General features: G+C 41.3%; 2 protein-coding genes across 5 annotated transcripts in view; both read left to right on the top strand.

The window, feature by feature from the left end:
- On the top strand, positions 1-26397 carry LOC311619547 (C-type lectin domain family 4 member A-like). Of its 2 annotated transcripts, XM_084878074.1 has the most exons (7): positions 18-332; positions 4903-5019; positions 6486-6587; positions 21709-21860; positions 23118-23233; positions 24914-25008; positions 25634-26397. In XM_084878074.1, coding segments are annotated over exons 1-7 (666 nt in total). In that variant the 5' UTR covers positions 18-250; the 3' UTR covers positions 25636-26397. The 2 variants fall into 2 exon arrangements, with proteins under 2 accessions (XP_084734199.1, XP_084734200.1); XM_084878073.1 differs by lacking the exon at positions 25634-26397 and having other exon boundaries at positions 1-332; positions 24914-25119.
- Positions 25695-27271, top strand: part of LOC311619548 (C-type lectin domain family 6 member A-like) — a 48276-nt gene continuing 46699 nt past the window's right edge. For all 3 annotated transcript variants that reach the window (XM_084878076.1, XM_084878078.1, XM_084878079.1), the window contains exon 1: positions 25695-25744. The gene's annotated coding sequence lies outside the window, so the exon portion shown is untranslated. The remainder of the gene's footprint in view (positions 25745-27271) is intronic.

Consider the following 27271-nt stretch of genomic DNA (forward strand, 5'->3'; position numbering starts at 1 on the left):
ACTGTTGCTAGAGTATGTTTAAAGACTATAATTTCCACTGTGCTGGTCCTGGAGAATGAGCCTCTGTCTTGAGGTTTTAAGTTCTCATAAGATTCCTCTCAGGGAAATTTGCATATCTGTAGCCTCTGTTCTCATCTAGTTGCACGATAGGAAGTATGACAAGTTACCATCATGTTTGATTTACATTTTAAGATGTTTTAAGGAAGAGATACCAAGGACTTTCTGCAGAGAGCAGACAGTCTTTCTCAATATGACTTCAGAGATCACTTATGCTGAAGTGAAGTTCAAAAATGAATCTACATCCTTAGGCACCAACTCAGAGCCTCCTGCAGGTAAGAAATATTTTCTGGCAGTCAGAATTAATGATGGGTGAAGAATAAAGAGAGAATACTAAAAGTATAGGTAATAATAGATGCTGGTTTTCTGATTGACCAGTTTGGAAATATAGACTTCTCAGAGGATTATGTTGCCTGAAGATAAGTATTAAGGACTGCACATTTGTACTATACCAAAACTGAGATGTGAGAAGTCCACTATAATCCTGAGCTAAGAAGAGTGGTAATTATGGGAGAAACTTGTCCTCCTGTAAGGCTCAGTAAGACTGCAGTCAGGAATGACAAAACCCACTAAATTACCCCTAGCCCTGATAGAGTGATGAACTTTGTGTCTTGACCAGTTAGAGGAGAGGAGTTTGGGTGAAGAGTGCTTTTGGTGTATTAACAAAACTTTGTTACTACTGGACTAAAGTGGAAAGAAAGATCATTGCAGATAAAAGTCTAGAAAATTGTATAAAGAAAGTCCCTTATATCTCAAGGGAAATTGCTCTGTAATGAGAAAATCCATTGCATTCTGAATCTCCAAGATGGATTCAACCAAGTTTTGAAGTAGATAAAATGTAACTTGAGTAGCACCTATGATATCTCAGATATAGAGCAAAAGAGAAGAAAAACACATGTAGAGTCTAAGAAGCTGTGAGAGGGCAGTTATGATTGCTTATGTATTCTAAAACTCTTCTGTGGAGAGATGGAGAATACTCAGAAAACTGTTTTAACTCTTAAAATGTATGAAACTTCTTTATTATACATTAAAATGTTCATTGTAGCCGGGACCGGTTTGGCTCAGTGGGTAGAGCGTCGGCCTGGGGACTGAAAGGTCCCGGGTTCGATTCCGGTCAAGGGCATGTACCTTGGTTGCGGGCGCATCCCCAGTAGGGGGTGTGCAAGAGGCAGCTGATCGATGATTCTCTCTCATCAATGTTTCTAACTTTCTATCCCTCTCTCTTCCTCTCTGAAAAAATCAATAAAATATATTAAAAAAAAATAAAATGTTCATTGTAGAAAAAAATTAGAGATATATAAAATTTTGTTCTTACCACCTAGTAATAACTATAATTTACATTTTTAGTGTATATCCTTCCAGGTATATATCAATCAATATGGTTATAGATATATAAATGTATATATGCATTTTTTTTTCTAAAAATGAGACCACAATACACTTGGCAATATATAATTACTTGGGGAAAATAATTTTTAACCATGAAATAGTGACTAAAAAGGACTGATCTTATGAATGTGATAAGGGATGAGTATAAAGATGTATCTGGTATGGAATTATTTAAAGTAGTTAAAATTGGAGCAAAAATGAAAGACTCATAGATATAGAGAATAGACTGGCAGTTGTCAGAGGGGAGGGGGCTTAAAGGCCTGGGTGAAATAAATGATGAGATTAAGCAAAAACAAAACAAAACAAATAAACCCCATAGATATAAAAACAATATGGTGGGGTGGAGGCAGGTAGAAGAGAGTATAGAGATGATAAATGGCCAAAACCGGTTTGGCTCAGTGGATAGAGCATTGGCCTGTGGACTGAAAGGTTCCAGGTTCGATTCTGGTCAAGGGCATGTACCTTGGTTGTAGGCACATCCCCAGTGGGGAGTGTGCAGAAGGCAGCTGGTCGATGATTCTCTCTCATCGATGTTTCTAACTCTCTACCTCTCTCTCCCTTCATTTCTGTAAAAAATCAATAAAATATATATTAAAAAAAAAGAGATGATAAATGGTGATGAAAAGAGACTAGAGGAGAGATCAACCAAAGGACTTATCTGCATGCATACAGGCCTAATCAGTGGACACAGACAACAGGGGGATGAGGGCATGAGTGGGTGGGATAGGAGGGTAATGGGATAAGGACACAAAAGGACATATATGTAACAAATTTAATCAATCAATAAATAAATTAAAGAAAAGAGACTAGACTTTGGGTGGTGAACACACAATATAATACAGAGATGATGTATTATAAAATTATTTTCTTTCTTTCTTTCTTTCTTTCTTTCTTTCTTTCTTTCTTTCTTTCTTTCTTTCTTTCTGATTATGGTATCACATAATTGTCCTCATCCCCCCCCATTCCCATCCCAAACTCCTCCCTAGATATGCCCCACTCCCCTGTTGTCCATGGCCACTGGCTAGGCCCATATGCATGCACACAAGTCCTTTGGTTGATCTCTTCCCCTCACCCCCACCCTCCCCTCCTTTCCCTCTGAGGTTTGAGTCTGATCGCTGCTTCTCTTTCTCTGGGTTTGTTTTTGTTCATCAGTTTATGTTGTTCATTATTTCCTCTAGATGTGTGAGATCATATGATCTAAGAAATACCCTTGTAAGGACCTATACTGAGATAAGTCATTGCTGAGAGGCAAATGAATCAGTCTGTATTGAGTTCCTTTCTGGGCCAACAGTTCGTTTGAGACCCAATTTCAATGTCAAATAGTTCCTTATGTGTACATGTTAGCCATGATATTTCAGATCTGGTTGGTGGACAAATGGTGGTGATGCAGGTTCGACCGTCTCTGGTTTGGTCCTGGGCATCCTTCAGTGACACGCAGCTGCTGTCTGCTGGTATGGCGAGGCGTCATCAGCATCTTCCATCTCTGAATTGTTTCTCTTCTGTCTTCATGGCTGGAGCACTTCTGTCTATTCCTCTCTGTTACAGGATTCCAGATGGTCTCGAAGTTGTTTTTTGAAAATATACAAACATATTCTCAACCAAAAGTTAATAAAAGGATATTTTCTATAAACCTGACTTGGGATCCTTTTTCATTCCCCCCCCCCCCCAAATGATTTTCCTCTGGCTTGTTTTGACACCATGTGTGTATTTTCATGAGTATCTTGCTGTTAGGTTTCAAATGAAGGTTAATTTTCTAAAGTACAAATTTTTTAGATGTAAATTATTCACAGGATATTTTTCCTAACATGATATTCTTCCACTGTCACCCCCTTTTTAAAAATTTAAATAATAGGAAACTTTTGGAAATTTTATAATGTAGTCTTGATATCTTTTACAATTTAATTATTTGCGCTAAACTATGACTGGTTTAGGTTCATAACATGTTATGCAATTTTACCATGAGATGCTCTGCCAATAAAAATTTTTGTTAAGACATTAGGAACAGCTTTTTGTACAGTACAATAAATTTTTCTAGAATATTCATTTATTTCCATTAGCCACATTAATTTCCTCTGAGAAATTGGCTACTATTCAACTGTCAAACTCAAGACTCTAGCAACAGTCTTATTTACCATGTGTGTATTAATGGAATTGATTATTTTCCTTCTTGAGAAGGGCCTGAGCATTCCTGCTACTAGGCTAAATTTAGATATTAAAAACCCTCTTGCCTACACCATGGGTACAAGACCTCTCAAATAAGTCTTGTTGCAGTGAGAGGGCAGCTGCTATCAGCCAAGTCTCTGTCTATTACCTGGGTCCCAATATGAGCTGTGCATGGGAAGCGAAGCAGCCATGGGGGTAGGAGACCTTCCTCAGAATAGGAGAAGGTTCAGGCACCTGCCATGTTGCGGGGGCGGGGGGGTGATAAGGGTCTGTGCCCCACCTCTGTTGGACCCCAAGTTTTCTCCTGATAGCCCCTCTGTGACTGTGCCTGTCTTAGGTTGTTCCTCCCCTGAGGAATCTTACCCATCTCTGGCTAACCAGCCATCCTCCGGGGCCAAGCAGGGAGATGTGAGGTTTAGTTGTTTCCTTGGTAGCCTATGCCCCCATGGGCTCCACGCCTAGCACCTGCCTTGGGAACTCCTCACCTGCTGGCGAGGCCCGGGCGCTGATCTCCTATTTTTGGGAACCCATGTTCTTCTCCAGAGAGGGCCAAGCTCACCCCACTGGGCGGGAGAGATATCCATGGTATCAGCCACCATGGTGCTTCAGCCTTGGCATGAAGTGAAAGGTCAGGTAACAGTTTGGGCACCTAGACCATGAGAAGAGGGTCATTTTTGGCCAAATGGGCAAGACTGGCCAATATAGAATGCTCAGGTGCCTTCCCAGGGGCCCCTCTGCACAATGGTAGGGATAAAGTCCTTTCATGTCATTTTTAAATTGCTGCCTGACATAGAATTGTATTCTTGAAACCTATATAATTTTATTAACCAATGTAACCTCAAAAAATTCAATAAAAATGGAAATAGTCTGGAAGATTACTTAAATATATAATGAAATACTATGCAACCACAATATTGAGTGTAGTAGAAGAAAATATGGAATAAAATATCTTATTAAATAGCATATAATAAAAATAATAGGTCAAAAGTAGTATATATGGTGTGTCAATCATCTGGGAAAATGTGCATGTATATATAAAAACTCTAAAATTTTCCAGAAGAGTATATATCAAAACATTTACATTAGTTGTCCTCAATAGTAGGGATTTATGCTTTTAACGTATTTTCCAAAGTTTATGCAATTAAGATATTTCCTTTCCATTTTTATATTATTTCCAATGTCATATTGTTAGTAATAGTATGTCATCCAAGAAAAGAAAGAAGAAGAAGAGGTGAAAGAGTAAGTAATGATCAAAATTTACTTCTGATAAAACTAATTTAATTTCTTCTTTAGCTCCCAAAGAGAAGACCGACCTTCACAAAAGTAACCCTGGTTTTCCCAAGGCACTCTTACTCTCATTGCTGATACTTCTGCTATTATTGGCAATATCGTTTTTTATCGCTTTTATCAGTAAGTATCCAAATGAAACTATAATGAATGTCTGCCTTACACAAACAGAGGATCTCCATTAGATTTTTGTATTTAACAAGGGGTTTATCCAGAAATCTGGTAAAATGTGTTCTCTGAGAGATGGTATAATTAGTGGGAATCCATTACAAATCTGCTTTTTACAATAATTTTAATTGAGTTACTTTTCTATAAAAATAATGGAATCCACTCTATAGACTCTATAGAAATTTAAGAGTATATGTGTGTCCATATGTTTGTCTTGTAGGGTGAAATAAGGCACCATCTCCACACTAGACAGTTGTATGAGGACAAATTTAGATTTCCTTAGTGTTCCCAAGGCCAGGACTTTTTGAGTGCACACGTACATATTTTGAGATGAGCAGGTAAATAAGGATATGGGAAGAAATATTCAGGAAGAGTTTCCCATTGAATTTTTACTTTAATTATTTCTGTCCTGCCCAAGACATGAGATCTAAAAGGCAACTTGGCAAATAGGTAGATTTCTGCATATCTTAGGCTTTAAGAATTTATCAAATTGATAAGAGGAATAAATATATATATCTGGGTAGATATTTTATTCATTCATTTGGTCATTCAATAAGCAATGATGGCCATCTGCTTTATGTCAGACAGAGTGCCAAAGTCCAAGCCATAATCACTGAAGTTCAGAAAGTGATAGTAACTAGTCACATGAGCCAGTGGTTACAATATTGTATTGTAGTGTTGTACAGATAAAAGCAATGGAGGCTGAGATAGACTTCCTGAAGGAGGTGGCATAGAGATGTGAGAGAACATGGGAAAATGTGAGGAAACCCAAGAATAAATGATTGGAATATACGGTGCTAAGTGAACTGTGAGAAATGAAATTGCAGGTTGGAAAAAGAAGTGGGGCTCAGCTCATGAAGAGTGTTGTGTACAATCCTAAAGAGGGTGAATTTCCCCCCTAAAGATTATTATATCAATTACCTTTGTTTGCTTAATAAAACCAATCTAAAACTTAGTGGATGAAAACAACAGCTCTTTATTTAGCTCATGATTTTGTGATTTGGCAGTCTGGACTGGGCTTATTGTTCCTGACTGAAAGTGGGAAGAGAACTGGGGTCAAGTATTGCAAGAGGTCAAAGAGAAAGAAAACTAAGAAGGAACCCTAGGATATTACTGATAACCATTGCAAGGGTGGCATCCATCTTGTAGTGGCGATCTTGTGACAATGTGAGGGTGGCCATCTTGTGGCTGCCATCTTGTAATGATGTGAGGATATTGTGCAAGGACGCAAGGTCCACCTAAGCTTTTATTAGTATAGGTTGAATATGGGTGATAGGAAATCTTTCCCATAGTTGGGATCTTTATACTCAAGTAACTAGACATTGGTAGATTTTGTTTCTATAAAGAATTCAAGAAAGTAACAATAACTAGCAAATTCATAACACTCTCAGGAAAATGAATGATTTAATTCTCTGTTTCAGTTTTTTTTCAAAAGTATTCTCAGCTTCTTAAAGAAAAAAATGCTGTAAAAGAAGTTACTCACACAGCATTGGACTGTAAAAAAGAAAATGGGACCATGAAAGGTAAAAATTAATTTGTCTATAATTTAGTTGTTGACGTTATTGTATAAATATTCCCAATCAATATTTCTGAAGATTCACAAGTATATCACACCAAGAGGTTAAGTCTCATGATCATTTCAAACTTTAGGTACATAAGTATATAGGATATAAAATTCACATATGAATATCTTTAATATATATGTGCAGGAAAATAGCATTTAAAAAAAGTTTTTATTGATTTCAGAGAGGAAGGGAGAGGGAGATAAAAACCACAATGATTATAGAGAATTATACATTGGCTGCCTCCTGCATGCCCCATACTGGGGATCAAGCCTTCAACACCAGGCATGTGCCCTGACTGGGAATTGAACTGTGACCTCTAGTTCATGGGTCTACACTCAACCACTGAACTACATTGGCCACACAAGAAAATAGTCTTAATTTTTTTTTTAATTTTAAAGTACAATTTTTTTTTTTTAAATTTTCAAGTAGTTTCAGGTGTACAACAAAGTGGTAAGACAATCATATACTTTACAGACTGATCTTCGCCCCCCCCCCCCCCCCTTCCCCTGATACTTCAAGTACCCACCTGGCCCCATATTTCTTCCAATAGCCCCTTCAAGGCAATGTACACATTTTCTAGAATGCACCTCAAAACTCTTCTAGCCTTTACTCAACACCTTGTTTTGAAACAAGATGTATCCTAAGGTAGTAGAAGAACCTATGAGAGGTTTCTTTTCTTTTTTTTGAGGGGGGTCTGGAAATACTGGAAAGTTTTTCTACATAAATGAATGATAATTGCTTCTTCAGTTTATACCATTTCAGTTTACAAAAGGTTCCATAAAAACACTTTATTTTTTGAATAGTGGGGAAAACCTGTATTACAAACTGGGTGGTTTAAACAGCAGACATTAATTTTTTGGAGTTCTATAGCTGGGAGTCTAAGGTCACTAGCAGTGTTGGTTTCTGTTGAGGCCTCTCTCTCTGGCTTACAGATGGCCACCTTCTCTGTGCATGAAAAGATAGAACTTCATATATATAGAGAGAGATACAGAGACAGAGAAATAAATATATATATGCCTGGTGTCTCTTCTTCTTATAAAAACACTAGTTCTATTGGTTAGGATTTCACCATTTGACCTTATTTAGTCTTAACTATCTTTTAAAAAATATATATATTTTATTGATTTTTTTACAGAGAGGAAGAAAGAGGGATAGAGAGTTAGAAACATTGATCAGCTGCCTCTTGCACACCCCCTACTGGTGATGTGCCCACAACCAAGGTACATGCCCTTGACCGGAATCGAACCTGGAACCTTTCAGTCTGCAGGCCGATACTCTATCCACTGATCCAAATCAGTTTCGGCCTTAATTAGCTTCTTAAAGTCCTGACTACATTGGAGATTAGGGCTTCAACATATGAATTTTGGGGGCACATAATCTAGTCCATAACATTCTACCCCAAATTCATATCCTTCTTGCATAAGAAATATATTTACTCTGTCCCAAGAAGACCCAACGTTTTAACCCATCCAGCATCAATTCAAAGTCCAAAGTCTCATTTGAATGTTATCTAAACCAGATATAGGTGAGTAGGATTCATCCCGAGACAAAATTCCTCTCCAATTGTGAACCTATAAAACCAGACGAGTTATGTGCCTCCAAAATTCAGTGGGACAGCCATAGAATAGACATTCCCTTTCCAAAATGGAGAAATCAGAAAGAAGAGAAGATAAATGTCTTTCAAACAAGTTCAAAACCTATCAAGAAAAAGGCCATTGTATCTTTTTAAAATTTTACTTCTTATTGCAGTTTACATTAAATATTACTTTGTATTAGTTTTATGAGTACAGCATAGTCACTGGTTAGGCAATCATATCCTTTACAAAATGTTCCCCCTGATATTTCAAGTACCTACCTGGCACCATACATAGTTATTACAATATTGTTGACTATATTGCCTATGCTGTACTTTACATCCACGGGACTATTTTGTAACTTCCCATTTGTATTTCTTAATCCCTTTACCTGTTTCACATCCCCCCACCCCCAAGCCCCTTCTCTGGCATTTGTCAAGTTTTGTTTAGAGTCCACACATGTAAGTGATATTTTATATGCACCACTATGTTCATTATAGCATTATTTACAATAGCCAAGATGTAAAAGCAATTCATATGCCCTTCAATAGACAAGTGGATAAAAAGTTGTGGCTCATGTATAGAATAGAATGGTATACTTGGCCATAAAAAAATAATGAAATCTTACCATTTTCAACCGCACGGATGGACTTAGAGATTGTTATGCTAAGTGAAATAAGTCAGACAGAGAAAGACAAATATCATTGTATCTTAAGGTTTGAGAATAATCTTCTTTGGCTTGATACTTGGGCCAACTTGAATGACAATGTCACCCGCATGGCCCCACATGGTGGCTCTGTCCTGTGGGTCTGTGGGGATGCCATGCCCCTGAGGCACCGGGCAGTTGTATTCTGGCCACTGAGTCAGGGAAGGTTGCCCCACTTTCCGAGACCAAGGAGGAAATTGCCTTGCTCCCTTGCCCTGCGGGTTGGAGTGGCAATCCTGGTGATCTCTGAATCACCCTTGGTCATCCTTCCCTTTTCTTGAAATATAACACATGCTTAATTAAAGTCAGTAGCTCTATTGTCTCATGCTGTAGAATAACAAAAGTCTAATAGCTTTTTTTTTTTTTTTTAAATCAATCTTAATTGTTCATATTATTACAAAGGTTCCTCATTTCTTCCCCCCTCCACCAGGTTCCCACCCCACCCTCCGCCCCCTCCCCATCCCCCATTGTCCTCATCCATAGGTGCAGTTTATGTTCAGTCTCTTCCTCCCTCCCTTTCCCCGATAGTAAATCCCTTTTCAGATAGTAAATCAGTTACTTAGCATTTTCTCATATCAATAATACCTCCACATGCCCAATGATACATTTCACACAAAAGACATTTCCAAATAGGTCAACCAACCTCATCCAGGCCCCACCCAAGGCACTCACAGATCAACATCCCAGCCCTATACTAACTCAACACATCCAGATCTAAGCCTTCATCACTTGATTCAGCAGACCCTCAAGTTCCCACAAAAGTTTCCAGCCATGTCTGAGAGGCAGCCGTGGGGCAGGGGCAGGCGAGGAGCGAGCTGTTCCGGGCCTGGCTGCTCCGGGCCTGGCCTCTGTTGCTCTGGTTCGTTCCACAACCAGCTGCTCCGGGTCTGGTCACTGCCGCTCCCGACCTAGTTGCTCTGGACTTGGCTGCTGCTGCTCTGGGCCTGGCCGCACCCGACCCGGCTGCTCCGGGCCTGGCCGCTCCCAGCCTGGCAGCTGCTGCTCTGGGCCTGGATACACCAGACCTGGCTGCTCCGGGCCTGGCCACTCCCAGCCTGGCAGCTGCTGCCCCAGGCCCGGCCGCTCCGAGTCTGGCCACTCCCAGCCTGGATGCTCCGGGCTTGGCTACTGCTGTTCTGGGCCTGGCTGCTCCCAACCCGGCTGCTCTGGGCCCGGCCACACCGGGTCTGGGTGTTCCTGGACTGGCCACCCTGGGCCTGGCTGCCTCCGCCTCAGGCCTGGCTGTCACTGCCCCAGGTCTGGCTGCTCCAGTGCTAGCTGTTGTTGCTCTGGTTCTGGCTGCTGCTGCTCTGGGGCCTGGCCGCTGCTGCTCCGGGCCTGGTTGCCACTGCCTTGTGCCTGGGCACTCTAGGCCTGGCCGCCACTGTTCCAACATTCTGTCCTTTTTTTTTTTTTTTTTTTTAAAACGCATATATGTTGCAATGTTGGCTGGTGAGTTGAGTTCTGACTTAGTCTTTGATTTTTCAAGATCTTCTTTGTATTCTTTTTTAAGTAATTTTACTATCTTTTGCTCTCACTTGATTTCTTCACATTGAGAACTTCTTTGGTTTCTTCCTCCTTGTCCTGGGAGCTCAGCAGGTTGGCCTGTGGCACCCCTTTGTTCTCCGCAGGCTCCCGCGCTGCTCCAGCCTATTGCCGGGGTTGGCACCGCCCAGGAAGCAGCCCAAGGCCTTGGCTACATTGCCCGCGCTCAGAGGTCGAAGGCTCAGGGACCCTCCCCCCCCCGGGGGGCCCTGTCGCCCAGCTCCCTGCCGGCGCCCGGCTGGCCGGTGTCTGGCAGGGGCTCCTGCTCCCTGTCGCATTCCTCCAGTCTGGAGCTTTTTTTTCTCTTTCCTGCTAGGGGAGTCTAGGATCAGAGTCAACAGACTGTCCTCTGCGCGCAGTGCGCGCGACTCTGGGGGCTCCTCTTTTCGCCACTCCCCTGGGATTCCGCCTCACAGCCCCGTCTCCCCCTGCTCGAGCCTGGGTCCCCAGGGTGTGGTCCAGGACTGGGGTTCAGAGCAGTCGAAACTGGGGCCCAACACAGCCGGGGCTCCTGTTTCCTTCCCTCCAGGGCAATCCCTCATCAGAGTCAACATTCCTTCCCTTGCAAGCAATGTGCGCGACTCCGGGGGCTTGGCCTTTCGCCACTCCCCTGGGATTCCATTTCACAGCCCTGTCTCCCTCTGCTTGAGCCTGGGTCCCCAGGGATTGGCCCAGAAATGGGGTTCAGAGCAGTCCGGACTGAGGCTCAGCGCCACTGGAGGCCCTGTTCCTTCCGGCTAGGGTAATCCAGTATCAGAGTCAACATTCAGTCCTCTGCGCGCACTGTGTGCGAGACTCTGGGGGCCCTGCTTTTCGCTGCTCGCCTGGGATTCCGCCTCACAGCCCCGTCTCCCCCTGCCGGAGCCTGGGTCCCCAGGGTCTGGCCCATAACTTGGGGCTCAGCGCTGCCGGTTCGGGGGTTCAGCCCAGGCTGGGGGTTTTATTTCCTTCCGGCTAGGGAACGCCAGGCAGCACCCAGCCCTCTTCTCCTCTCCGGCTGCGACCTCTCCGCGCGCCTGCGTGCGAGCGTGCAGCATGTCTCCGTACCTTAGGCTTTTTTTCAGCTCCTCTGATTTTCCTTCTGGTTTTCTCTTTCCTTCTTGTTGTAGAATTTTCAGTCAGTCGACTACCTGTAGCTCTGGGCGATGTCCACTCTACATTTTAGTTGTATTCCATTGAAATTGTTGTGTGCTGCTGCAGTTAGGTGTCTACCCTAGCAGCCATCTTGGATTCTCCCCTGTTTTTTTGTTTTTTGTACAGAGAGGAAGGGAGAGAGATAGAGAATTAGAAACATCGATGAGAGAGAGTCATCGATAAGCTGCCTCTTGCACACCCCCTACTGGGGATATGCCCGCAACCAAGGTACATGCCCTTGACCGGAATTGAACCCGGGACCCTTCAGTCCCCAAGCCGACGCTCTATCCATTGAGCCAAACCGGTTTCAGCAGAAGTCTAATAGCTTTATTCATTCTGTCCCATTTTCTCAGTCCCCATTAGTCCCAGCTGACTATATATATATATATATATATATATATATATATATATATATATATTTTTTTTTTTTTTCTTTTTCTTTCTGGTTTTAGTGCATTCTTTTATTTTTTAAACCCTTTATTGTTTAAAGTATTATATATGTCTTATTTTCCCTCCATTGACCTTTCCCCCGCCATTCCCACCTCCCAGCACATGCCCTCACCCCCTTCTGTCTGTGTCCATTGGTTATGCTTATATGCATGCATATAAGTCCTTTGGTTGATCTCTTAACTCCTCGGGAGTCAGGCTGCTCTGAGCATGTAGGTCCACATGTAGGCCCAGAGTGTCTCAGAACGCACCCGGCCACTCCAGGCCTATGCTCATAGGTGCTGAGCAGCCAGGGGCGGGGCGGAAACATTCCTGGGACCCAGGTGCAAGGGGGCAAGCAGTCCTTCACAGGGCCTCCACAGAGAGCAGACATCAGGGCTTGCAGTGGTATCAAGCAGGCATGTCCACAGAGAGCAGAGAACCACAGGGAGCATACCTACCTAAGCCATCAGTAGGTCATCCCCTGAGGGCTCACAGATTAGAGAGGGTGCAGGTCGGGCTGATGGACCCCCCCACCCTCCATGCACGAATTTCATGCAATTATGAGAGCTAGAGGTCCAAGATACTAGAAGAATTCGTTTGTGGTGAGACTTCTCTTTCTCATTTGAGCAAAGGCACCTTATTGCTGTGTCTTCACATAGCCTCTTTTCTGTGGGCTGTGTGTGTGTATGTGTGTGTGCGCGCGTGTGAGTGTGTGTGTGTGTGTGAGAGAGAGAGAGAGAGAGAGAGAGAGAGAGAGAGAGAGAGAGAGAGAAAGAGACTGATTTTTGCTGTCTCTTTTTCTTCTTATAAGACCCAGGTCCTATTGGATTAATGTCCTACCCTTAGTTTCTTCCTTAAAGACTCTAGCTCCATAATCATATTAAGAATTATAGCTTTAGCCAATGCCGGTTTGGCTCAGTGGTAGAGCGTCGGTCTGCGGACTGAAAGAATTATAGCTTTAACATATGAATTTTGAAGGAACTCCATTAAGTCGATAGCAAGCATCTATATAATTTATTTGAAATTTTTGTGCATGTGATATTTGTCTCTTCTGCCCTTGGGTTTGGTTCCAGGGCAGCCATCTTGTATGTTGGAGTGATGATCAATTTGCATATTATTCTTTTATTAGATAGGATAGAGGTCTGGTGAATGGGTGGAGGCCAGCTTGTTTGCCTTGAAGGGTGTCCTGAATCAGGATGGGAGTTCCCTTGGGGCATGAGGTGGCCTGGGTGAGGAGCCTGTGGTGATTTGCTGACTGGCCATGCCCAACAGCAACCCAAGTGGAGGCCCTGGTATCTGATATTTATTTGTCTTCTATAATTGAAACTTTGTAGCCTGGAGTGGAGGCCTGGGGTGGACAGGGCAGGCAGAAAGCTTGGCTTCCTCCATTGCTGGGAAACCCAAGCCTCCCTCCTGCTCTTCGTGGCCACAGCCATCTTGGTTGGATTTATTTGCATATTTGATCCTGATTGGTTGGTGGGTGTGGCTGGTGGGCATGATCTGTGAATGTAATGGAGTGATGGTCTATTTGCATATTACTTTTTTATTAGGTAGGATATTTTTAATCTTATTGTTGAAAGTATTTCACATATCCCTTTCCACCCCTATTGATCTCTTTTAGCCCATCCCTGCTGCCCACCTAAGGCCTTTACTACATTATTGTCTGGGTTTATGGGTTATGCCTATTAGCATATATATATATATATATATATATATATATATATATATATATACACAAAACTTTTGGGTTAATCTCTTCCTACCCACCCACCCTGCCTTCCATCTTACAATCTGTTCTATGCTTCTATGTTTCTTGAGCTATTTTGTTCATCAGTTTATTTTGTTCCTTAGATTCTACATATGAGTGAGATCATGTGATACTTGTCTTTCTCTGACAGGTTTATCTCACTTAGCATAATACTCCCCAGGTCCCTCCAGGCTGTCTCAAAGCATAAGATATCCTTCTTTTTGAACAGTAATGTTTTGAAGGAAATCTTTTTTTCTGAGCAGTAGGTCCCAACAGTGGGCTTAAAATAATCAGTAAACCACCTTGTAAACAGAGGTAATGCTATCCAGGCACTGTTGTTTTATTTATAGGGCATAGATAGAGTATATGCAGCACAATTCTTAAGGGCCTTTGAATTTTCAGAATGGTGAATGAGCATTGGCTTAGCTTAAAGTCACCAGCTACATTAGCCCCTAACAAAAAGTCAACCAATTCTTTGATGCTTTGAACCCAGACACTGACTTCTCTCTAACTATACAAGTTCTAGATGGCATCTTATTCTGCTACAAGGCTGTTTCACCATTGAAAAATCTGTTGTTTAGTGTAGCCACCTTCATTAATCATTTTAACTGTATCTCCTGGGTCATTGGCTGAGGCATCTATATCAGCACTTGGTGCTTCACCTTGCACTTTTATGTTATGGAGATAGCTTCTTTTCTTAAATTTTATGTACCAACCTCTGTCAGCTTTAAACTTTTTAAATATGCTTTTTTTAAGTTGATGTTTTAGAGAGAGAGAAAGGGAGAAGAGAAATATTGTTGAGAGAGAAACATTGATCACCTGTCTCCTGCACACATCCCATTGGGGATCAGGCCTGCAATCTAGGCATGTTTTCAAACTGAGAATTGAACCAGTGACAAGAATCAGGCCAATGATCAATCCACTGAGCCACACTGGCTGGGCTTAACCTCCCCCCCCCCCCTTTTTTTTTTTTTAAAGCTTCCTCATTTCTGATAGTCTTCATAGAATTTAAGAGAGTTAGAACCTTGCTCTGGATTAGGCTTTGGCCTATGGCAGCAATTTTCAACCAGTGTGCAGCATGAATTTTTAAAACATACAATACCTGAGCTCTTTCCCTTTAGATTGCCAAAAATGACAATACCCAACACAACAATAGCTATCTGCTTTGAAGGAATCAAAATCATATTATTTTTTGTCATGTTGGCAAAAAATACATTTTTTGGTGAGCCACAGGATTAGTTTATATGTGCCATGAGATGAAAAAAGTTGAAAATTGCTGGCTTAAGGGCATGTTGTGGTTTGTTTTATTTTCTATCTAGACCACTAAAACTTTATCCAAATCAGCAATAGGCTGTTTAGTTTCTTATCATTCATGTATTCACTGAAATAGCACTTTTAATTTTCAACAAGAACTTTTCCTTTGCATCACAACTTGACTAACTATTTGGGGTAGGAGGCCTCACGTTCAGCCTGTCTTGGCTTTTGACATGCCTTCCTTACTAATTGTTTCTAGCTTTCCATTTAAAGTGAGAGATGTGTGACTCTTTCCCTTGAACACTTACTGGTAGAGGCCATAGTAAGATTATTAATTAGCCTTATTACAATATTGTATTGTATCTTCGGGTGTAGGGAAGATACAATACAGAGAAGAAGAAAGAAAATGGAGAAATGTGGAGCAGTCAGAACACACACATCATTTATCAATTGTTTGTCCTCTTATATGGGCACAGTGCTCTGTGCCACCAAACAATGACAAGAGTGACATCAAAGATCACTGATCACACTTCACCAAAACAAACCTACCTAATAAAAGAGCAACATGCTAATTCACCATACATTCCTGATGCCCATCAGCCAATCAGGAGTGAGTATGTGAATTAACCCAACCAAGATGGTGGATTAATTTGCATATGTGGGTGCTGAGTGGCCAGGGGGCACTCTGGGCCTCTGAGCAGCATAGGAAGGTGGAAAGGTGATTCTGGCCAGAGCAAAAGCGGTGCTTGCAGCCAGGGAAAAGAAGGCCTATTCTGGCATGAATCTCAGTGCAATAATAATGAAAACTTTAAAAAAAAAAATTATTTTCTTTTTTTAAATAAGTCTTTATTGTTCAGATTATTACAGGTGTTCCTCTCCTCCCTCCTCCCTCATCTCTCCTCCACCTGATTCCCAACCCCATCCCACGCCCTTACCCCCACCACTGTCTTCATCCATAGATGTAAGATTTTCGTCCAATCTCTTCCTGCACCTCTCAGACCCCTTTCCCCCTATGAATTGATAGTCTAATCCCTTTCTATGTCCCTGATTCTATTATATTCACCAGTCCATTTCGTTCTTCAGACTTTTTTTTATTCTCTTGATTTTTAGGTTCATTTTTTGGTAGGTATGTATTTGATGCCTTTTTGTTGTTCATAATTTTTTATCTTTACCTTTTTCTTCTTTTTCCTCTTCTTAAAGAATACCCTTCAACATTTCATGTAATCCTGGTTTGGTGTTGATGAACTCCTTTAACTTTTTCTTGTCTGTGAAGCTCTTTATCTGACCTTCAATTCTGAATGATAGCTTTGCTGGGTAGAGTAATCTTGGTTGTAGGTTCTTGTTGTTCATCATTTTGAATATTTCTTGCCATTCCCTTTTGGCCTTCATAGTTTCTGTTTAGAAATCAGCTGACAGTCGTATGGGTACTTCCTTGTAGGTAATAGCTGTTTTTCTCTTGTTGCTTATAAGATTTTCTCTTTGTCTTTTGCTCTTGGCATTTTAATTATGATGTGTCTTAGAGTGTTCCTCTTTGGATTCCTCCTGTTTGGGGTCCTATGTGCTTCCTGAACTTGTAGATTTATTTCTTTCACCAGGTAGGAAAAGTTTTCTGTCATTATTTCTTCCATTAAGCCTTCAATATTCTGCTTGCTCTCTTCTTCTGGCACCCCCAAAATCCAGATGTTGGTACGTTTTAAGCCATCCCAGAGGCTCCTTACACTATCCTCACACTTTTGGATTCTTCTTTCTTTTTGCCTTTCTGGTTGGGTGACTTTTGCTTTCTTATATTCCAGTTCTTTGGTTTGATTCTTGGAGCATGTTGATCTATAGTAGAGTTTCTGTATATTCTTTATTTCAGACTTTGTATGCTTAATTTTTGGCTGGTCCTTTTCCATTTTTTTGGTATTCTCATTAAGGTCTATGAAAGTCTCACCAAGCTTCTTGGAGGTCTCATCAAGTTTCTCAAAGGTTTTTAGAAGATTCTTGAGTAATCTTATAAATGTGATTCTGAACTGTGTGTTATCCAGTAGTTTACTCTCCTCCATCTCTTCCATTCATGTCATACTTCTGTGTTTCCACATTTTGACTGCCTCCCTGTGTAGATGGAGTGGCTTTGTGTGGTCGGTGACCTATAGGGGTCAGTAGCTCAGCTTCCCCAATCACCTGAGGAGGTCGCTTTTGCTATATCCTTTTTTGGGCTGAGTGCAAAGTCTTGGTGTAATTAAGCTTTGATTGCTGTTGGTACTGGGAGGAATTGACCTCAAGGCCAATTGTCTGTGAGGACCTGCTGTGTCTATAAAGAAAGAACTGCTGCGCTGGAGACACACCTTGTTTCAGTGGGGCTTTGGTGCTCACTGAGACAGTCTCCCGAATGTGTCACTTATGGATGTGAGGGATTGAAACTGAGCACTAGAACTCTGGTTTTTAGGTCTCAATGATGTACAGTTCAGCTACTACCTGAGGCCAGTACGGTTGCAGAAGCTACAGCGTGAACTACAGTCCTGTCCTCCTTGGATCTGTTTGCCCCAGGTTGCAATTTTGCTAAACTGTACCAGAGAGGGCCATTTATATGCAAAGTCCGATGCTTGTAGCTGGGTGTGTTGTGAGGGGCGGAGTCTCAGGGCATCACTAGGCTGGGGTGTGGCCAACAGAGATGGCTGCTGTCCACCTCTCCTATGGTGTCCCCGCGTCTCCCCATGTCTCACACCACAGCACAGTAAACAATCTCAGCTCTGCAAGCAAGCCAGCCTCACTTTCTGACCAGATGGCAGACAGTCTAGCCTCTCCCCAGAAACTGGATTTCAGAGAAATCAGGTGCTTGTCTCTCCTTGGGTTAAAGAAAGCACCGCCCTTGGCCAACTTGGATCTACCGCCAGCCCTTATCATGTCCTCGCCCCCCTCCCTTAGTTTTTCAGCGCTTGTGCCTGGATTCTCCTCTTTCTCTTTCAGTCTAGATGTAGGGCTTCCTCTCAGCCAGCTTTCGTTTGGTTTTTGGGAGATAGACGTTTGTTTTATAGTTGGGGTTTTTTTGGACTTGTTGTGCCCGGCAGCTGTTTAGGAGTATTTACCTAACGACGCCATCTTCATTCTCTGACAATAATGAAAACTTTTGAAATACTGCGAGAATTACCAAAAGGTGACACAGAGATACCAAGTGACAAAAGCTATTGAAAAAAAATTGTGCTGATAGATTTCCGGAATGCAGGGTTTCCATAGACTCAGGGGTCCTCAAACTTTTTAAAGTGGGGGCCAGATCATGGTCCCTCAGAGAGCTGGAGGGCCGGACTATATGAACTACTAATTCCTACTGTAACACCTTGGCTGCTCTCACTGCCCAAAAAACCTGGCGGGTAGGATCAGACTCCCCTGGGGGCTGCATGTGGCCCGCGGGCCGTAGTTTGAAGACCCCTGCTAGACCTTCAATTTATAAGAAATGAGATATCTGCAAAGCTCTTGATGAGTAATCTTTTGAAAGTTGTAGACTATATATTGGGCAAGGGAACTCCTCTATAGCAGTCTGTGTTTTAAAATACTTCCCCACCCCTTTTTTCCTTTAGTCTCTGTGGGCAGTATTTCAGATACCTCCTGGGATCTTTACATTTAAAAGATGTGATAAGATTTATAACTTGCAAGGATAATTATACACAAACATTAGGGGATGAGGGTATGTGCTAGGGGTTGGGGGTGGCCAGGGAGAGGTCAATGGGGGAAAAAGGAGACATGTGTAATATTATATGTAATACTTTAAACAATAAAAAACTTAATAATAAACAATATGTAATACTTTAAATTAAAAAAAGAATGCAAGATTTCTCTTAGGAATTTTGGGGTGTATTTCTCTATTACCAGAAGTTTGATTGCTATTTAAAATTTTAGGGATTGGACAGCATGTCACTGTTTCACTGTCAATAACCCTGACATCCCCCTTTTTAGTCTCATGGGTTTCCCAGGGTTTCTACTTCTTAGCATCATAATCAGTGTTCAGACCTTAATCTGTGACAATTTACACATTCCTGGCTTTGCAAAATAGCATGCTAAGTTCTCCAATTTATTATTCTGTTCCCCCACTGTGGCTGCTAGCCCTGAAGATAACAGAGTAGTGGACTCCTGTATGACTTTCTCTAACTTTAGCTTTTCTTTAAAAAAATAAAAAAAATATATATATATAATCGATTTTTAGAGAGGGAGAGGGAGTGAGAGATAGAAACATCAATGATGAGAGAGAAGCATTGATTAACTGTCTCCTGCACACCCCACACTGGGTATTGAGCCCACAACCTTGGCATGTGCCCTGACTGGGAATCAAACTACGACCTCTTGGTTCATAGGTAGATGCTCAACCACTGAGCCAGGCTAATTTTAGCTTTTCTTCTAACTTTCTAGCTCAAGCTTCAGATTCTTGCTGGATATTGGTTGCCAGCCTAACTGCCCACAGTAGAGGTCAGCCCACAGCATCAGCCATTTGTTTCCCTTTTTTGACATCAAACAAACATATCAAACCAGCTGGTATTTTCAGAGTGTCCTCATACACATGTGGCTGTCCATTAGCATCTGATATATGGGTTGCCTGTCACCACATAGAGGTCAATGTCAGACTTGAAATTCCCCCCATGAAAGTCTCTTTCCTAAGGCCCATTTCTTCAGTCTTCTGACTGGCTTGCCAATTGTTGGTTTGTAAACTGTCCCCCTTACATGGAGGGCAAGGAAAGTTCTAAGAAAAAGACAGAGCACTCCAAATGATAGGTGGTAATTTTATTTTTATTTATTTTTATTTATTTTTATTTATTTTTTTTTTTAGAGAGTGGAAGGGAGGGGGAGAAACAGAAAGAGAGCAACATCGATGTGTGAGAGACATATGGATTGGTTGCCTCTGGCACAACCCTGGAATCAAACCCAGGACCCTTCAATATGCAGGCCAACACTCTAGCCACTGAGCAAAACCAGCTAGGGCAATATATGGTACTTTTAATGAGTAAGGGAACTTACCTATTGGGCTTATCTTGAATAGCACCAATATGAGTAAATCACTCCCCCCACCCCCACCAAAATGTTAAGTTTATAGAGTGTCTTTAATGAGGTTCAGTATACCATCCAGAAGGATCTCAATATCACCTTATTACCTCAAGGCTATGTCCTTGGAGCAACTTCTAGCAAGTAAGGGGCAAGTGGAATGCACATTCCAAAGGCAGGGAAGGGGTAAGGAGCCTCTGATTGACTGGGTCCAGCTCACAGGTCAACTGGCAGTCATACCCTCCTGATGCCCTCCTCCAACAAAGCCTCTTACATGCTCGACTGAAAACAACATTTATTTATGTTGTTTGTTTCCCCCCAGTTTATTTTGTCTCTGTATTCAATTGGATAATTTCTGCTATTCAGTCTTTCAAATTACTTATTCATCTTAGAACTGAAAGTTTGTACTCTTTGACCAACATCTCCCACTCCCAGCCTCTGACAGCAACTATTGTACTCTGTTTCTATGAGTCTAGATTTATTTATTTTTATTTATTTAATTTTAAAAGAATTTTCTTTTCCAATTACAGTTTACATTCAATATCACTTTGTATTAGTTTCAGGTGTACAGCGAAGTGGTTAGTCAATCATATACTTTATAGAGTGATTCCTCCAATATTTCAAAGTACCCACTAGGCACCATACATAGTTATTACAATAGTAGGGGCCTGGTGCATGAAATTTGTGCACTAGGGAGGGGTCCCTCAGGCCAGCTTGCCCCCTCTAAAGAAATGTCCTGTGGATGGCTTAAGCATAAGGTTGGGAGTGGACCTAAGCTGCAGTCTGGCCTCCCTTTGCTTGAGGCAACTGGGCTGATCAGGGGAAGGCACCAGCCCCATCATCTCACTGCTACAGCTGGCAAGGTATTTTCATTAACATGGACTCCAGTCCCTTCACCATGAAAAAATGACAACTTTCTTTAGGCATTTTCAAGATGTGTCTTTCATAGGATATGACATTTCTTTCTTTATTTTTCTTTTTATCCTCACCTGAGGATATATTTCCATTGATATATTCCCCTTCCCTCCGATCCCAAGCTCAGCATCTCTCCAAGCTTAAAGCCTTCACCCCATGCTTTAGGCTTGGGAAGGGGTTTCCCCCCCTGGCACCTCCGATCACAGGCTCGGCCCCTTCCCAAGCCAAAAGCCTCTGCCCAATGGCCAGCTGGGAGTGACCTGAGTGCTACGGAGGTTCCCAGGACCCAGGTATGTATGCAAATTAACCACCATCTTTTTGGATTAATTTGCATACTCACTCTGTTTGGCTGTGGGTGTAGCAAAGGTATGGTCAATTTACATGCTTCTCTATTATCAGGTAAGATAATTGATCCAATTCCCTATGCTGTATTTTATATCCACAGGATAATTTTATAACTTTATTTATAATACTTAATTCCTTCATCTTTTCCACTAGCCCTCTCCACGCCCCTGCCCCCATCCCCACCAATCCCCTTCCCTTCTGGTATCTTCCAGTCTGTTCTTTGTATCTATGAGTAAGTTTCTATTTCTATTATTATTATTATTTTGTTCTTTAGATTCCACATGTAAATGAAGTCATATGGTATTTGTCTTTACTAGTCTGACTTGGTTTTCATGAGGTTCCCCTTGAACCTCAATTGTATTATACACTTTGCAAATTATTTTTCTTATATTGCACCTACATGGTCTTCTGTTAATACAGAGAAAGATTGGAGCTGCTGCCCAAAGAATTGGGAGCCATTTAGTTTGAACTGCTACTTTATTTCTACTGAGGCCAAAAACTGGACCGAGAGTAAAAACAACTGTGCGGCAATGAAGTCTCACCTGCTGGTGATCAACACCAAGGAAGAGCAGGTATGTTCTAACAGATAATGAAGCAGGCAATCCTGCCTGGGTTTTGTACACCTATCCTGGCTAAGGAGGTTGCTTTCATTGCGTTAGCATATTGGTGCTGTGGTTAGAGGCTTTCAATGAAATAGGAAAGGCTACTTAAGCCTTTACATTTCACACCTTCTTCCAGCTTCCATAAAACTAAACTCCCCCAAAATAAATGAAGACATTTAAAATGAAATATGTGGGAGTTGAGTGGAGAGATGAAAGTATTTCAGCCTGAAATATCAGTTTATTATTTTAACATGAAAATGTTTTATAAATTATTTATTTATTTCATATATATAATTGATTTCAGAGAAAAGAAGAGGGAGGGAAAGAGAGATAGAAATATCAATGAAGAGAGAGAATCACTGATTGGCTGCCTCTTGTATGTCACACACTGGGGACTGAGATCGCAAATTGAGTATGTGCCCCAACTGGGAATCAAACCTTGACCTCCTGGTTCATAGGTCGATGCTCAACCACTAAGCCATATCAGGTGGGCTGTAAATTATTAACTAACAGAGAATGGTATTAAGTAAAATGGTGGAATAAAATATGTAAAAAGAATCTCCAAGGTTGTGAAAAGAAAAGGATGTAATATGCAACAAGTTTACTCATGCATAAGTTTGAAGAATAGCCTCTCTTAGTGAATAAAAGAGTGGGAGTGAGTCTAAGATGAGACTTCATAATGATTATGGATAGAAATTACTTCCATATGTATTGAACATTGTTATGTTCTCAATGTGTGTGTCTTCTCCAAATTTGCATGTTGAAATTCTAACTCCCAAAGGTGATAGTATTAGGAATTGGGGGTTTGGGGAGGTGTTTAGGTCAGTAGGGTGGAGCCCTCATAAATCAGGTCAGTGTTCTTATTAAAAGAGACCTTCCATCATGTGAGGACACAGCCAGAAGGGGCCAGCAATGACCCAGGCAGAGGGATTTTCCCAATCATGCTCCTACCCTGATCTGGAATTCCAGCTTCCAGATCTGTGAGAAATATGTGTCTGCTGTTTATAAGCTACCCTGTCTGTGGTCTTCTGTTGCAGCAGCCTGAGTAGATGAAGACAAACATCAGGCTCCCCGGGGATGTCCATGATCCTGTACTGCACAGCCTCCTGGGCAGAACATCCTGGCTCTTCCTGGATCCCCTCCTTTTGTTCTCTCCCTAAGGCCATAAAGAACTCAATCCAACATGAGTACTCTAACGGCCAGAACCCCTTTTCTTTCTTTCCTCAGGATTTTATCATTGGGAAACTGGATATAGAGAGCTCTTATTATGTGGGGCTGTCAGACCCAGAGGGGAACAGAGCATGGCAATGGGTTGATCAGACACCATACAATGCAAGTGCCGCGTGAGTATAGAATTTGATAAAGTAATCCTGACTTTTGATCATCAGGCATTTTCCAGTGTCCAAAGTATTGATATTAAAATAAAAATAGCTCAGGCTTCTTATAACTGTTGGCACTAAGTTAAATAATTTTATTTATTATCTCATGAATCATCACAAAAACCCTATGGAGCAGAGATTATTATGTTTTATTGTAGAGCTGAGGAGCTGAGGTTTAGAGAGTTTAGATAACTCAGCATATGTTATCTGGCACTGGTGCAATGGTCCTTAAACCCAGGTCTATTTGACACCAAGGTTTGTATGTTTTATTTTTAAACCCTCTTCCCCACTTAAATATGTTTCCATTGATTTCTGAGAGAGGAAGGGCAAGGGAGAGAGGGACAGAAACCTCAATGATGAGAGAGAATCATCGGTTGGCTGCCTCTCACACGTCTCCAATGGCAACTGAACTCACAACCTGGGCATGTGCCCTGACTGGGAATCAAACGGTGACCCTGGTTCATGGTTCAATGCTCAATTGCTGAGCCACACTAGTTGGGCTAAAATCTGTGTATTGACCACAAATTTGCATCTCTAAACAAACATAGTCATATTAATTAAAATCATAACCAATGGTTAGTATTTATTATCTCTCATAAAGCAAATGAATGAAATTCTGATAATTTTACAATATCCCATATTTGTGTAGGTCTTTTAAAACTGTTAAGTACTTTAGTACATTATTATTTTTTTAAAATTTATTTTTATATTTTTGTTAATAATCACCCGAGGATATTTTTCCATTAATTTTTAGAGAGAGTGGGAAGGAGAAGGAGAGATAGTGAGTGAGAAACATTGATGTGAGAGATATGTATTGGTTGCCTCCCACACACCTGGCCCTGCACTGAGCCAAACCGGCCAGGGCAGTACATTCCTATTTTAAAATATATATATATTTTATTGATTTTTTACAGAGAGGAAGAGAGAGGGATAGAGTGTTAGAAACATCAGTGAGAGGGAGTCATTGATCAGCTGCCTCCTGCACACTCCCTACTGGGGGTGTGCCCGCAACCAAGGTACATGCCCTTGACCTGAATCAAACCTGGGACCTTTCAGTCCGCAGGCCGAAATTCTATCTACTGTGCCAAACCGGTTTCAGCACATTCCTATTTTTGATCCTTATATCAACTGCATGAAATATATAGGAATCTTACTCTATTCTTTATTTTTTTAGATATGTAAATAAAGGAAATTAAATAAGATGTCCAAGATAACAGGCATCAGAGCAGATTCATAGATTTTTAACTATTTCTTTAGACTCCCAAGCAGTTGGTTAAAAAAAAAAAATAAAAGAAAAAAACTTCATTAAGACTTGGGACCAGAGTAAAATGTCATCATTAAGGAAGCGTATGGCTGACAGTTCCCTAGGTCAGGGCATGGATAAATAGAAGGGACTCTGGGATATCTGCTGGGAAGGTGTTTAATGCCGTAAGATGACACCATACTGGATGGTGTGTAGGCACAGTTTTCAAGGGAAATGACAAAGACACAGATGGAGAAAGAAACAACTACTGCCTAATAAGCGGAAAAGAAATTATTGGGCACTTCTGCTTTGACTTCTGCAGAGTTTAACCCCAGCCTCCTACCTCACTGTCTCTAACCCTTCTCACTATTTGAAGACACAACCATATTTTTCCCTTTCAGATTCTGGCACCCAGGTGAACCCAATAACCGTTTGGAGCGTTGTGTTTTCCTGAATCAACGTCCAGAAGGTTCATGGGGCTGGAATGATGCTAATTGTAAGGACCCTCAAAGGTTAATTTGCAAGATGAGGAAGATCTACTTATGAGTGGGAAATTCTCCATGGACATGCCATTGAATTAGTAGCCACCAATAAAGAGTTAAATATGTTGCTTTGCTTTTCAGAATTCATGTGTAAGCTTGTGTAAGTGATCTTCAGAGAATTTTCCAATAGGCTGTCACCTATCAACTTATATAAAATAAGTGTACACGTTTATTCGTGTATTCATTCACACAGTGAACACCTGTGGAGCATTTTATAGTCTACTGTATACTGGAGAGCCTATTTGCAGACAAATGGAGGGAGCATGAGCCTCCTCCCCGAATTTTTGTCTAATTGTTAAGGGTTTATCAGGGGTGGGAAAAGCCCGGCCCACAGGCCAGATAAGGCCCACTAAATCATCTGGTCTGGTCCTGCCAAGGCATTAGGGGGTGAGTTAATTAAATGTTCGGCCAAATACAGCAAGCTTATTGTTAAGGTGATAATTTTGTATGGCCCAAGAATGATGTTATAAATATCCACATGGCTATTGGCAGAAAAAAGGTCCCCACCCCACCCCTGAGTTACAAACTGATATAATATGATATGGCTCCTCCATTTATCTGGATTTATCTCTTTACTAGAGGCCCGATGCATGAAATTCCTGCAAGGGGCTCAGCCACAACAGCCCTGGCTGCCTTGACCCTCACAGCCCCCAGCTACCTCAGCCCTTGCAGCCCCAGCCTCATCAGAAGGTGATTCAGACAGGCGTTCCACTGTCCGGTCTAATTAGTATATTAATTGTTTACTATAGAATGGGCTGCTCAAAAGCAAAACAGTACCAACAATTCCATTCCATTCTCTCAGACAGATTCATTATTTTCACTAAAAGCATATTACATATCAATTGGAATATAATGCTCATCAGTGGAAGATAAGTCTCAGCTTTGGCCCAGTAGGCTCCTGTGCTTCTTCACATTCTCTGTTTGGACTTGAACTGTCATTTAATATCAGAGTGCAGGCACAGCATAACCAGAGATTGAGCATTGCATATTCAGAATTAGAGAATTGGAAGTCATTACTGGTGTAAAAACGAAGCCACTTTAAAATGGAGTCAGATCTGCCACCCCATTGAAACTGCCTTTTAGGTCTTCTCAAACCTTTGGAATATTCAAACTTGCAAAATAACATTTGGACTGGGCCTAAAATAGCACTGTATCTCAAACAACTCTTAACAACAACAACAACACAACCCAAAACAACAACAAAGAAAGCTGATATAATGACTCCTTACTTGAAAATTAAAGGAATTCTTTAGAATTAGCATCATTATGTTAGTCTGTCTGCACCTATAGCAGTCCCTTGCTTCTATCTATACATTTGTTCCTATTACTTTCTCAAATACTCCTTGCCATAAACTCCTACTAAGAACATGAAGTGTCTTCCTGAATCTATCAGTGCTTCCAGAATAGCCTTTGGATCCCAAAAGATGCTTTTTGCTCCTCACTTTGACCGTTTATTTTTAGGTTAACACTGGTGAGTTGACATAGGTTTGTATTCATTAGGTTTTCTGGTATTTTTTTCTTTAAGTTTTATAATTTCCATGTATGGATTGCCACTCAAAATGACTCCTGGCATATTTGTATCTCCCTTTTTACTAAAGTTCTTACACACAATTTTCTTTCTAAAACAATATAAAATATATTACATTTACAGTAAGGACTGCAATTCATGCTAATTATAGCAGTTATAATTAATCATAATAAAGCTGATTTTCTCTATGACTATCTCCATGTGGCCTATAATTTTCTTGATTTAACAGTGTAGTTAATTATATTTACCACTCATTGCTTGCCTATATCTCAATTGAGTTTTTTTTTTTAATTTTTTATTGTTTAAAGTATTCTGTGTATCTCCTTTTCCCCCAGTGACATCTCCCTAGCCCATGCCCTCATCCCCCTACTGTCTGTGTCCATTGGTTATGCTTCTATGCATATATACTAGTCCTTCGGTTGATCTCTTACCCTGCCCCTCTACCCCCATCTCCTACCTTCCCTCTGAGGTTGGCCAGTCTGTTCGATGCTTCTGTGTCTCTGGATCTATTTTTGTTTATGAGATTATGTTGTTCATTATATTCCACAAATGAGTGAGACCATGTAATATTTATCTTTCTCTGACTGGCTTATTTCACTTAGCATAATGTTCTCCAGGTCCATCCACGCTGTTGGAAATGGTCAGAGTTCCTTCTTTTTTTTTTTTTTTTACAGCAGCATAATATTCCA

The sequence above is a fragment of the Pipistrellus hanaki genome (assembly GCF_964339955.1).
Source record: "Pipistrellus hanaki genome assembly, chromosome: 3".
In the NCBI taxonomy this organism is placed as follows: domain Eukaryota; kingdom Metazoa; phylum Chordata; class Mammalia; order Chiroptera; family Vespertilionidae; genus Pipistrellus; species Pipistrellus hanaki.

Excerpts from the sequence above, each read along its gene's own strand:
- LOC311619547 (XM_084878073.1), top strand. The coding sequence starts at position 251 with ATGACTTCAGAGATCACTTATGCTGAAGTGAAGTTCAAAAATGAATCT. Across the intron at positions 333-4,902 it reads CAACTCAGAGCCTCCTGCAG|CTCCCAAAGAGAAGACCGAC; the intron begins GTAAGAAATATT and ends TTTCTTCTTTAG. Across the intron at positions 21,861-23,117 it reads TCAACACCAAGGAAGAGCAG|GATTTTATCATTGGGAAACT; the intron begins GTATGTTCTAAC and ends TTCTTTCCTCAG.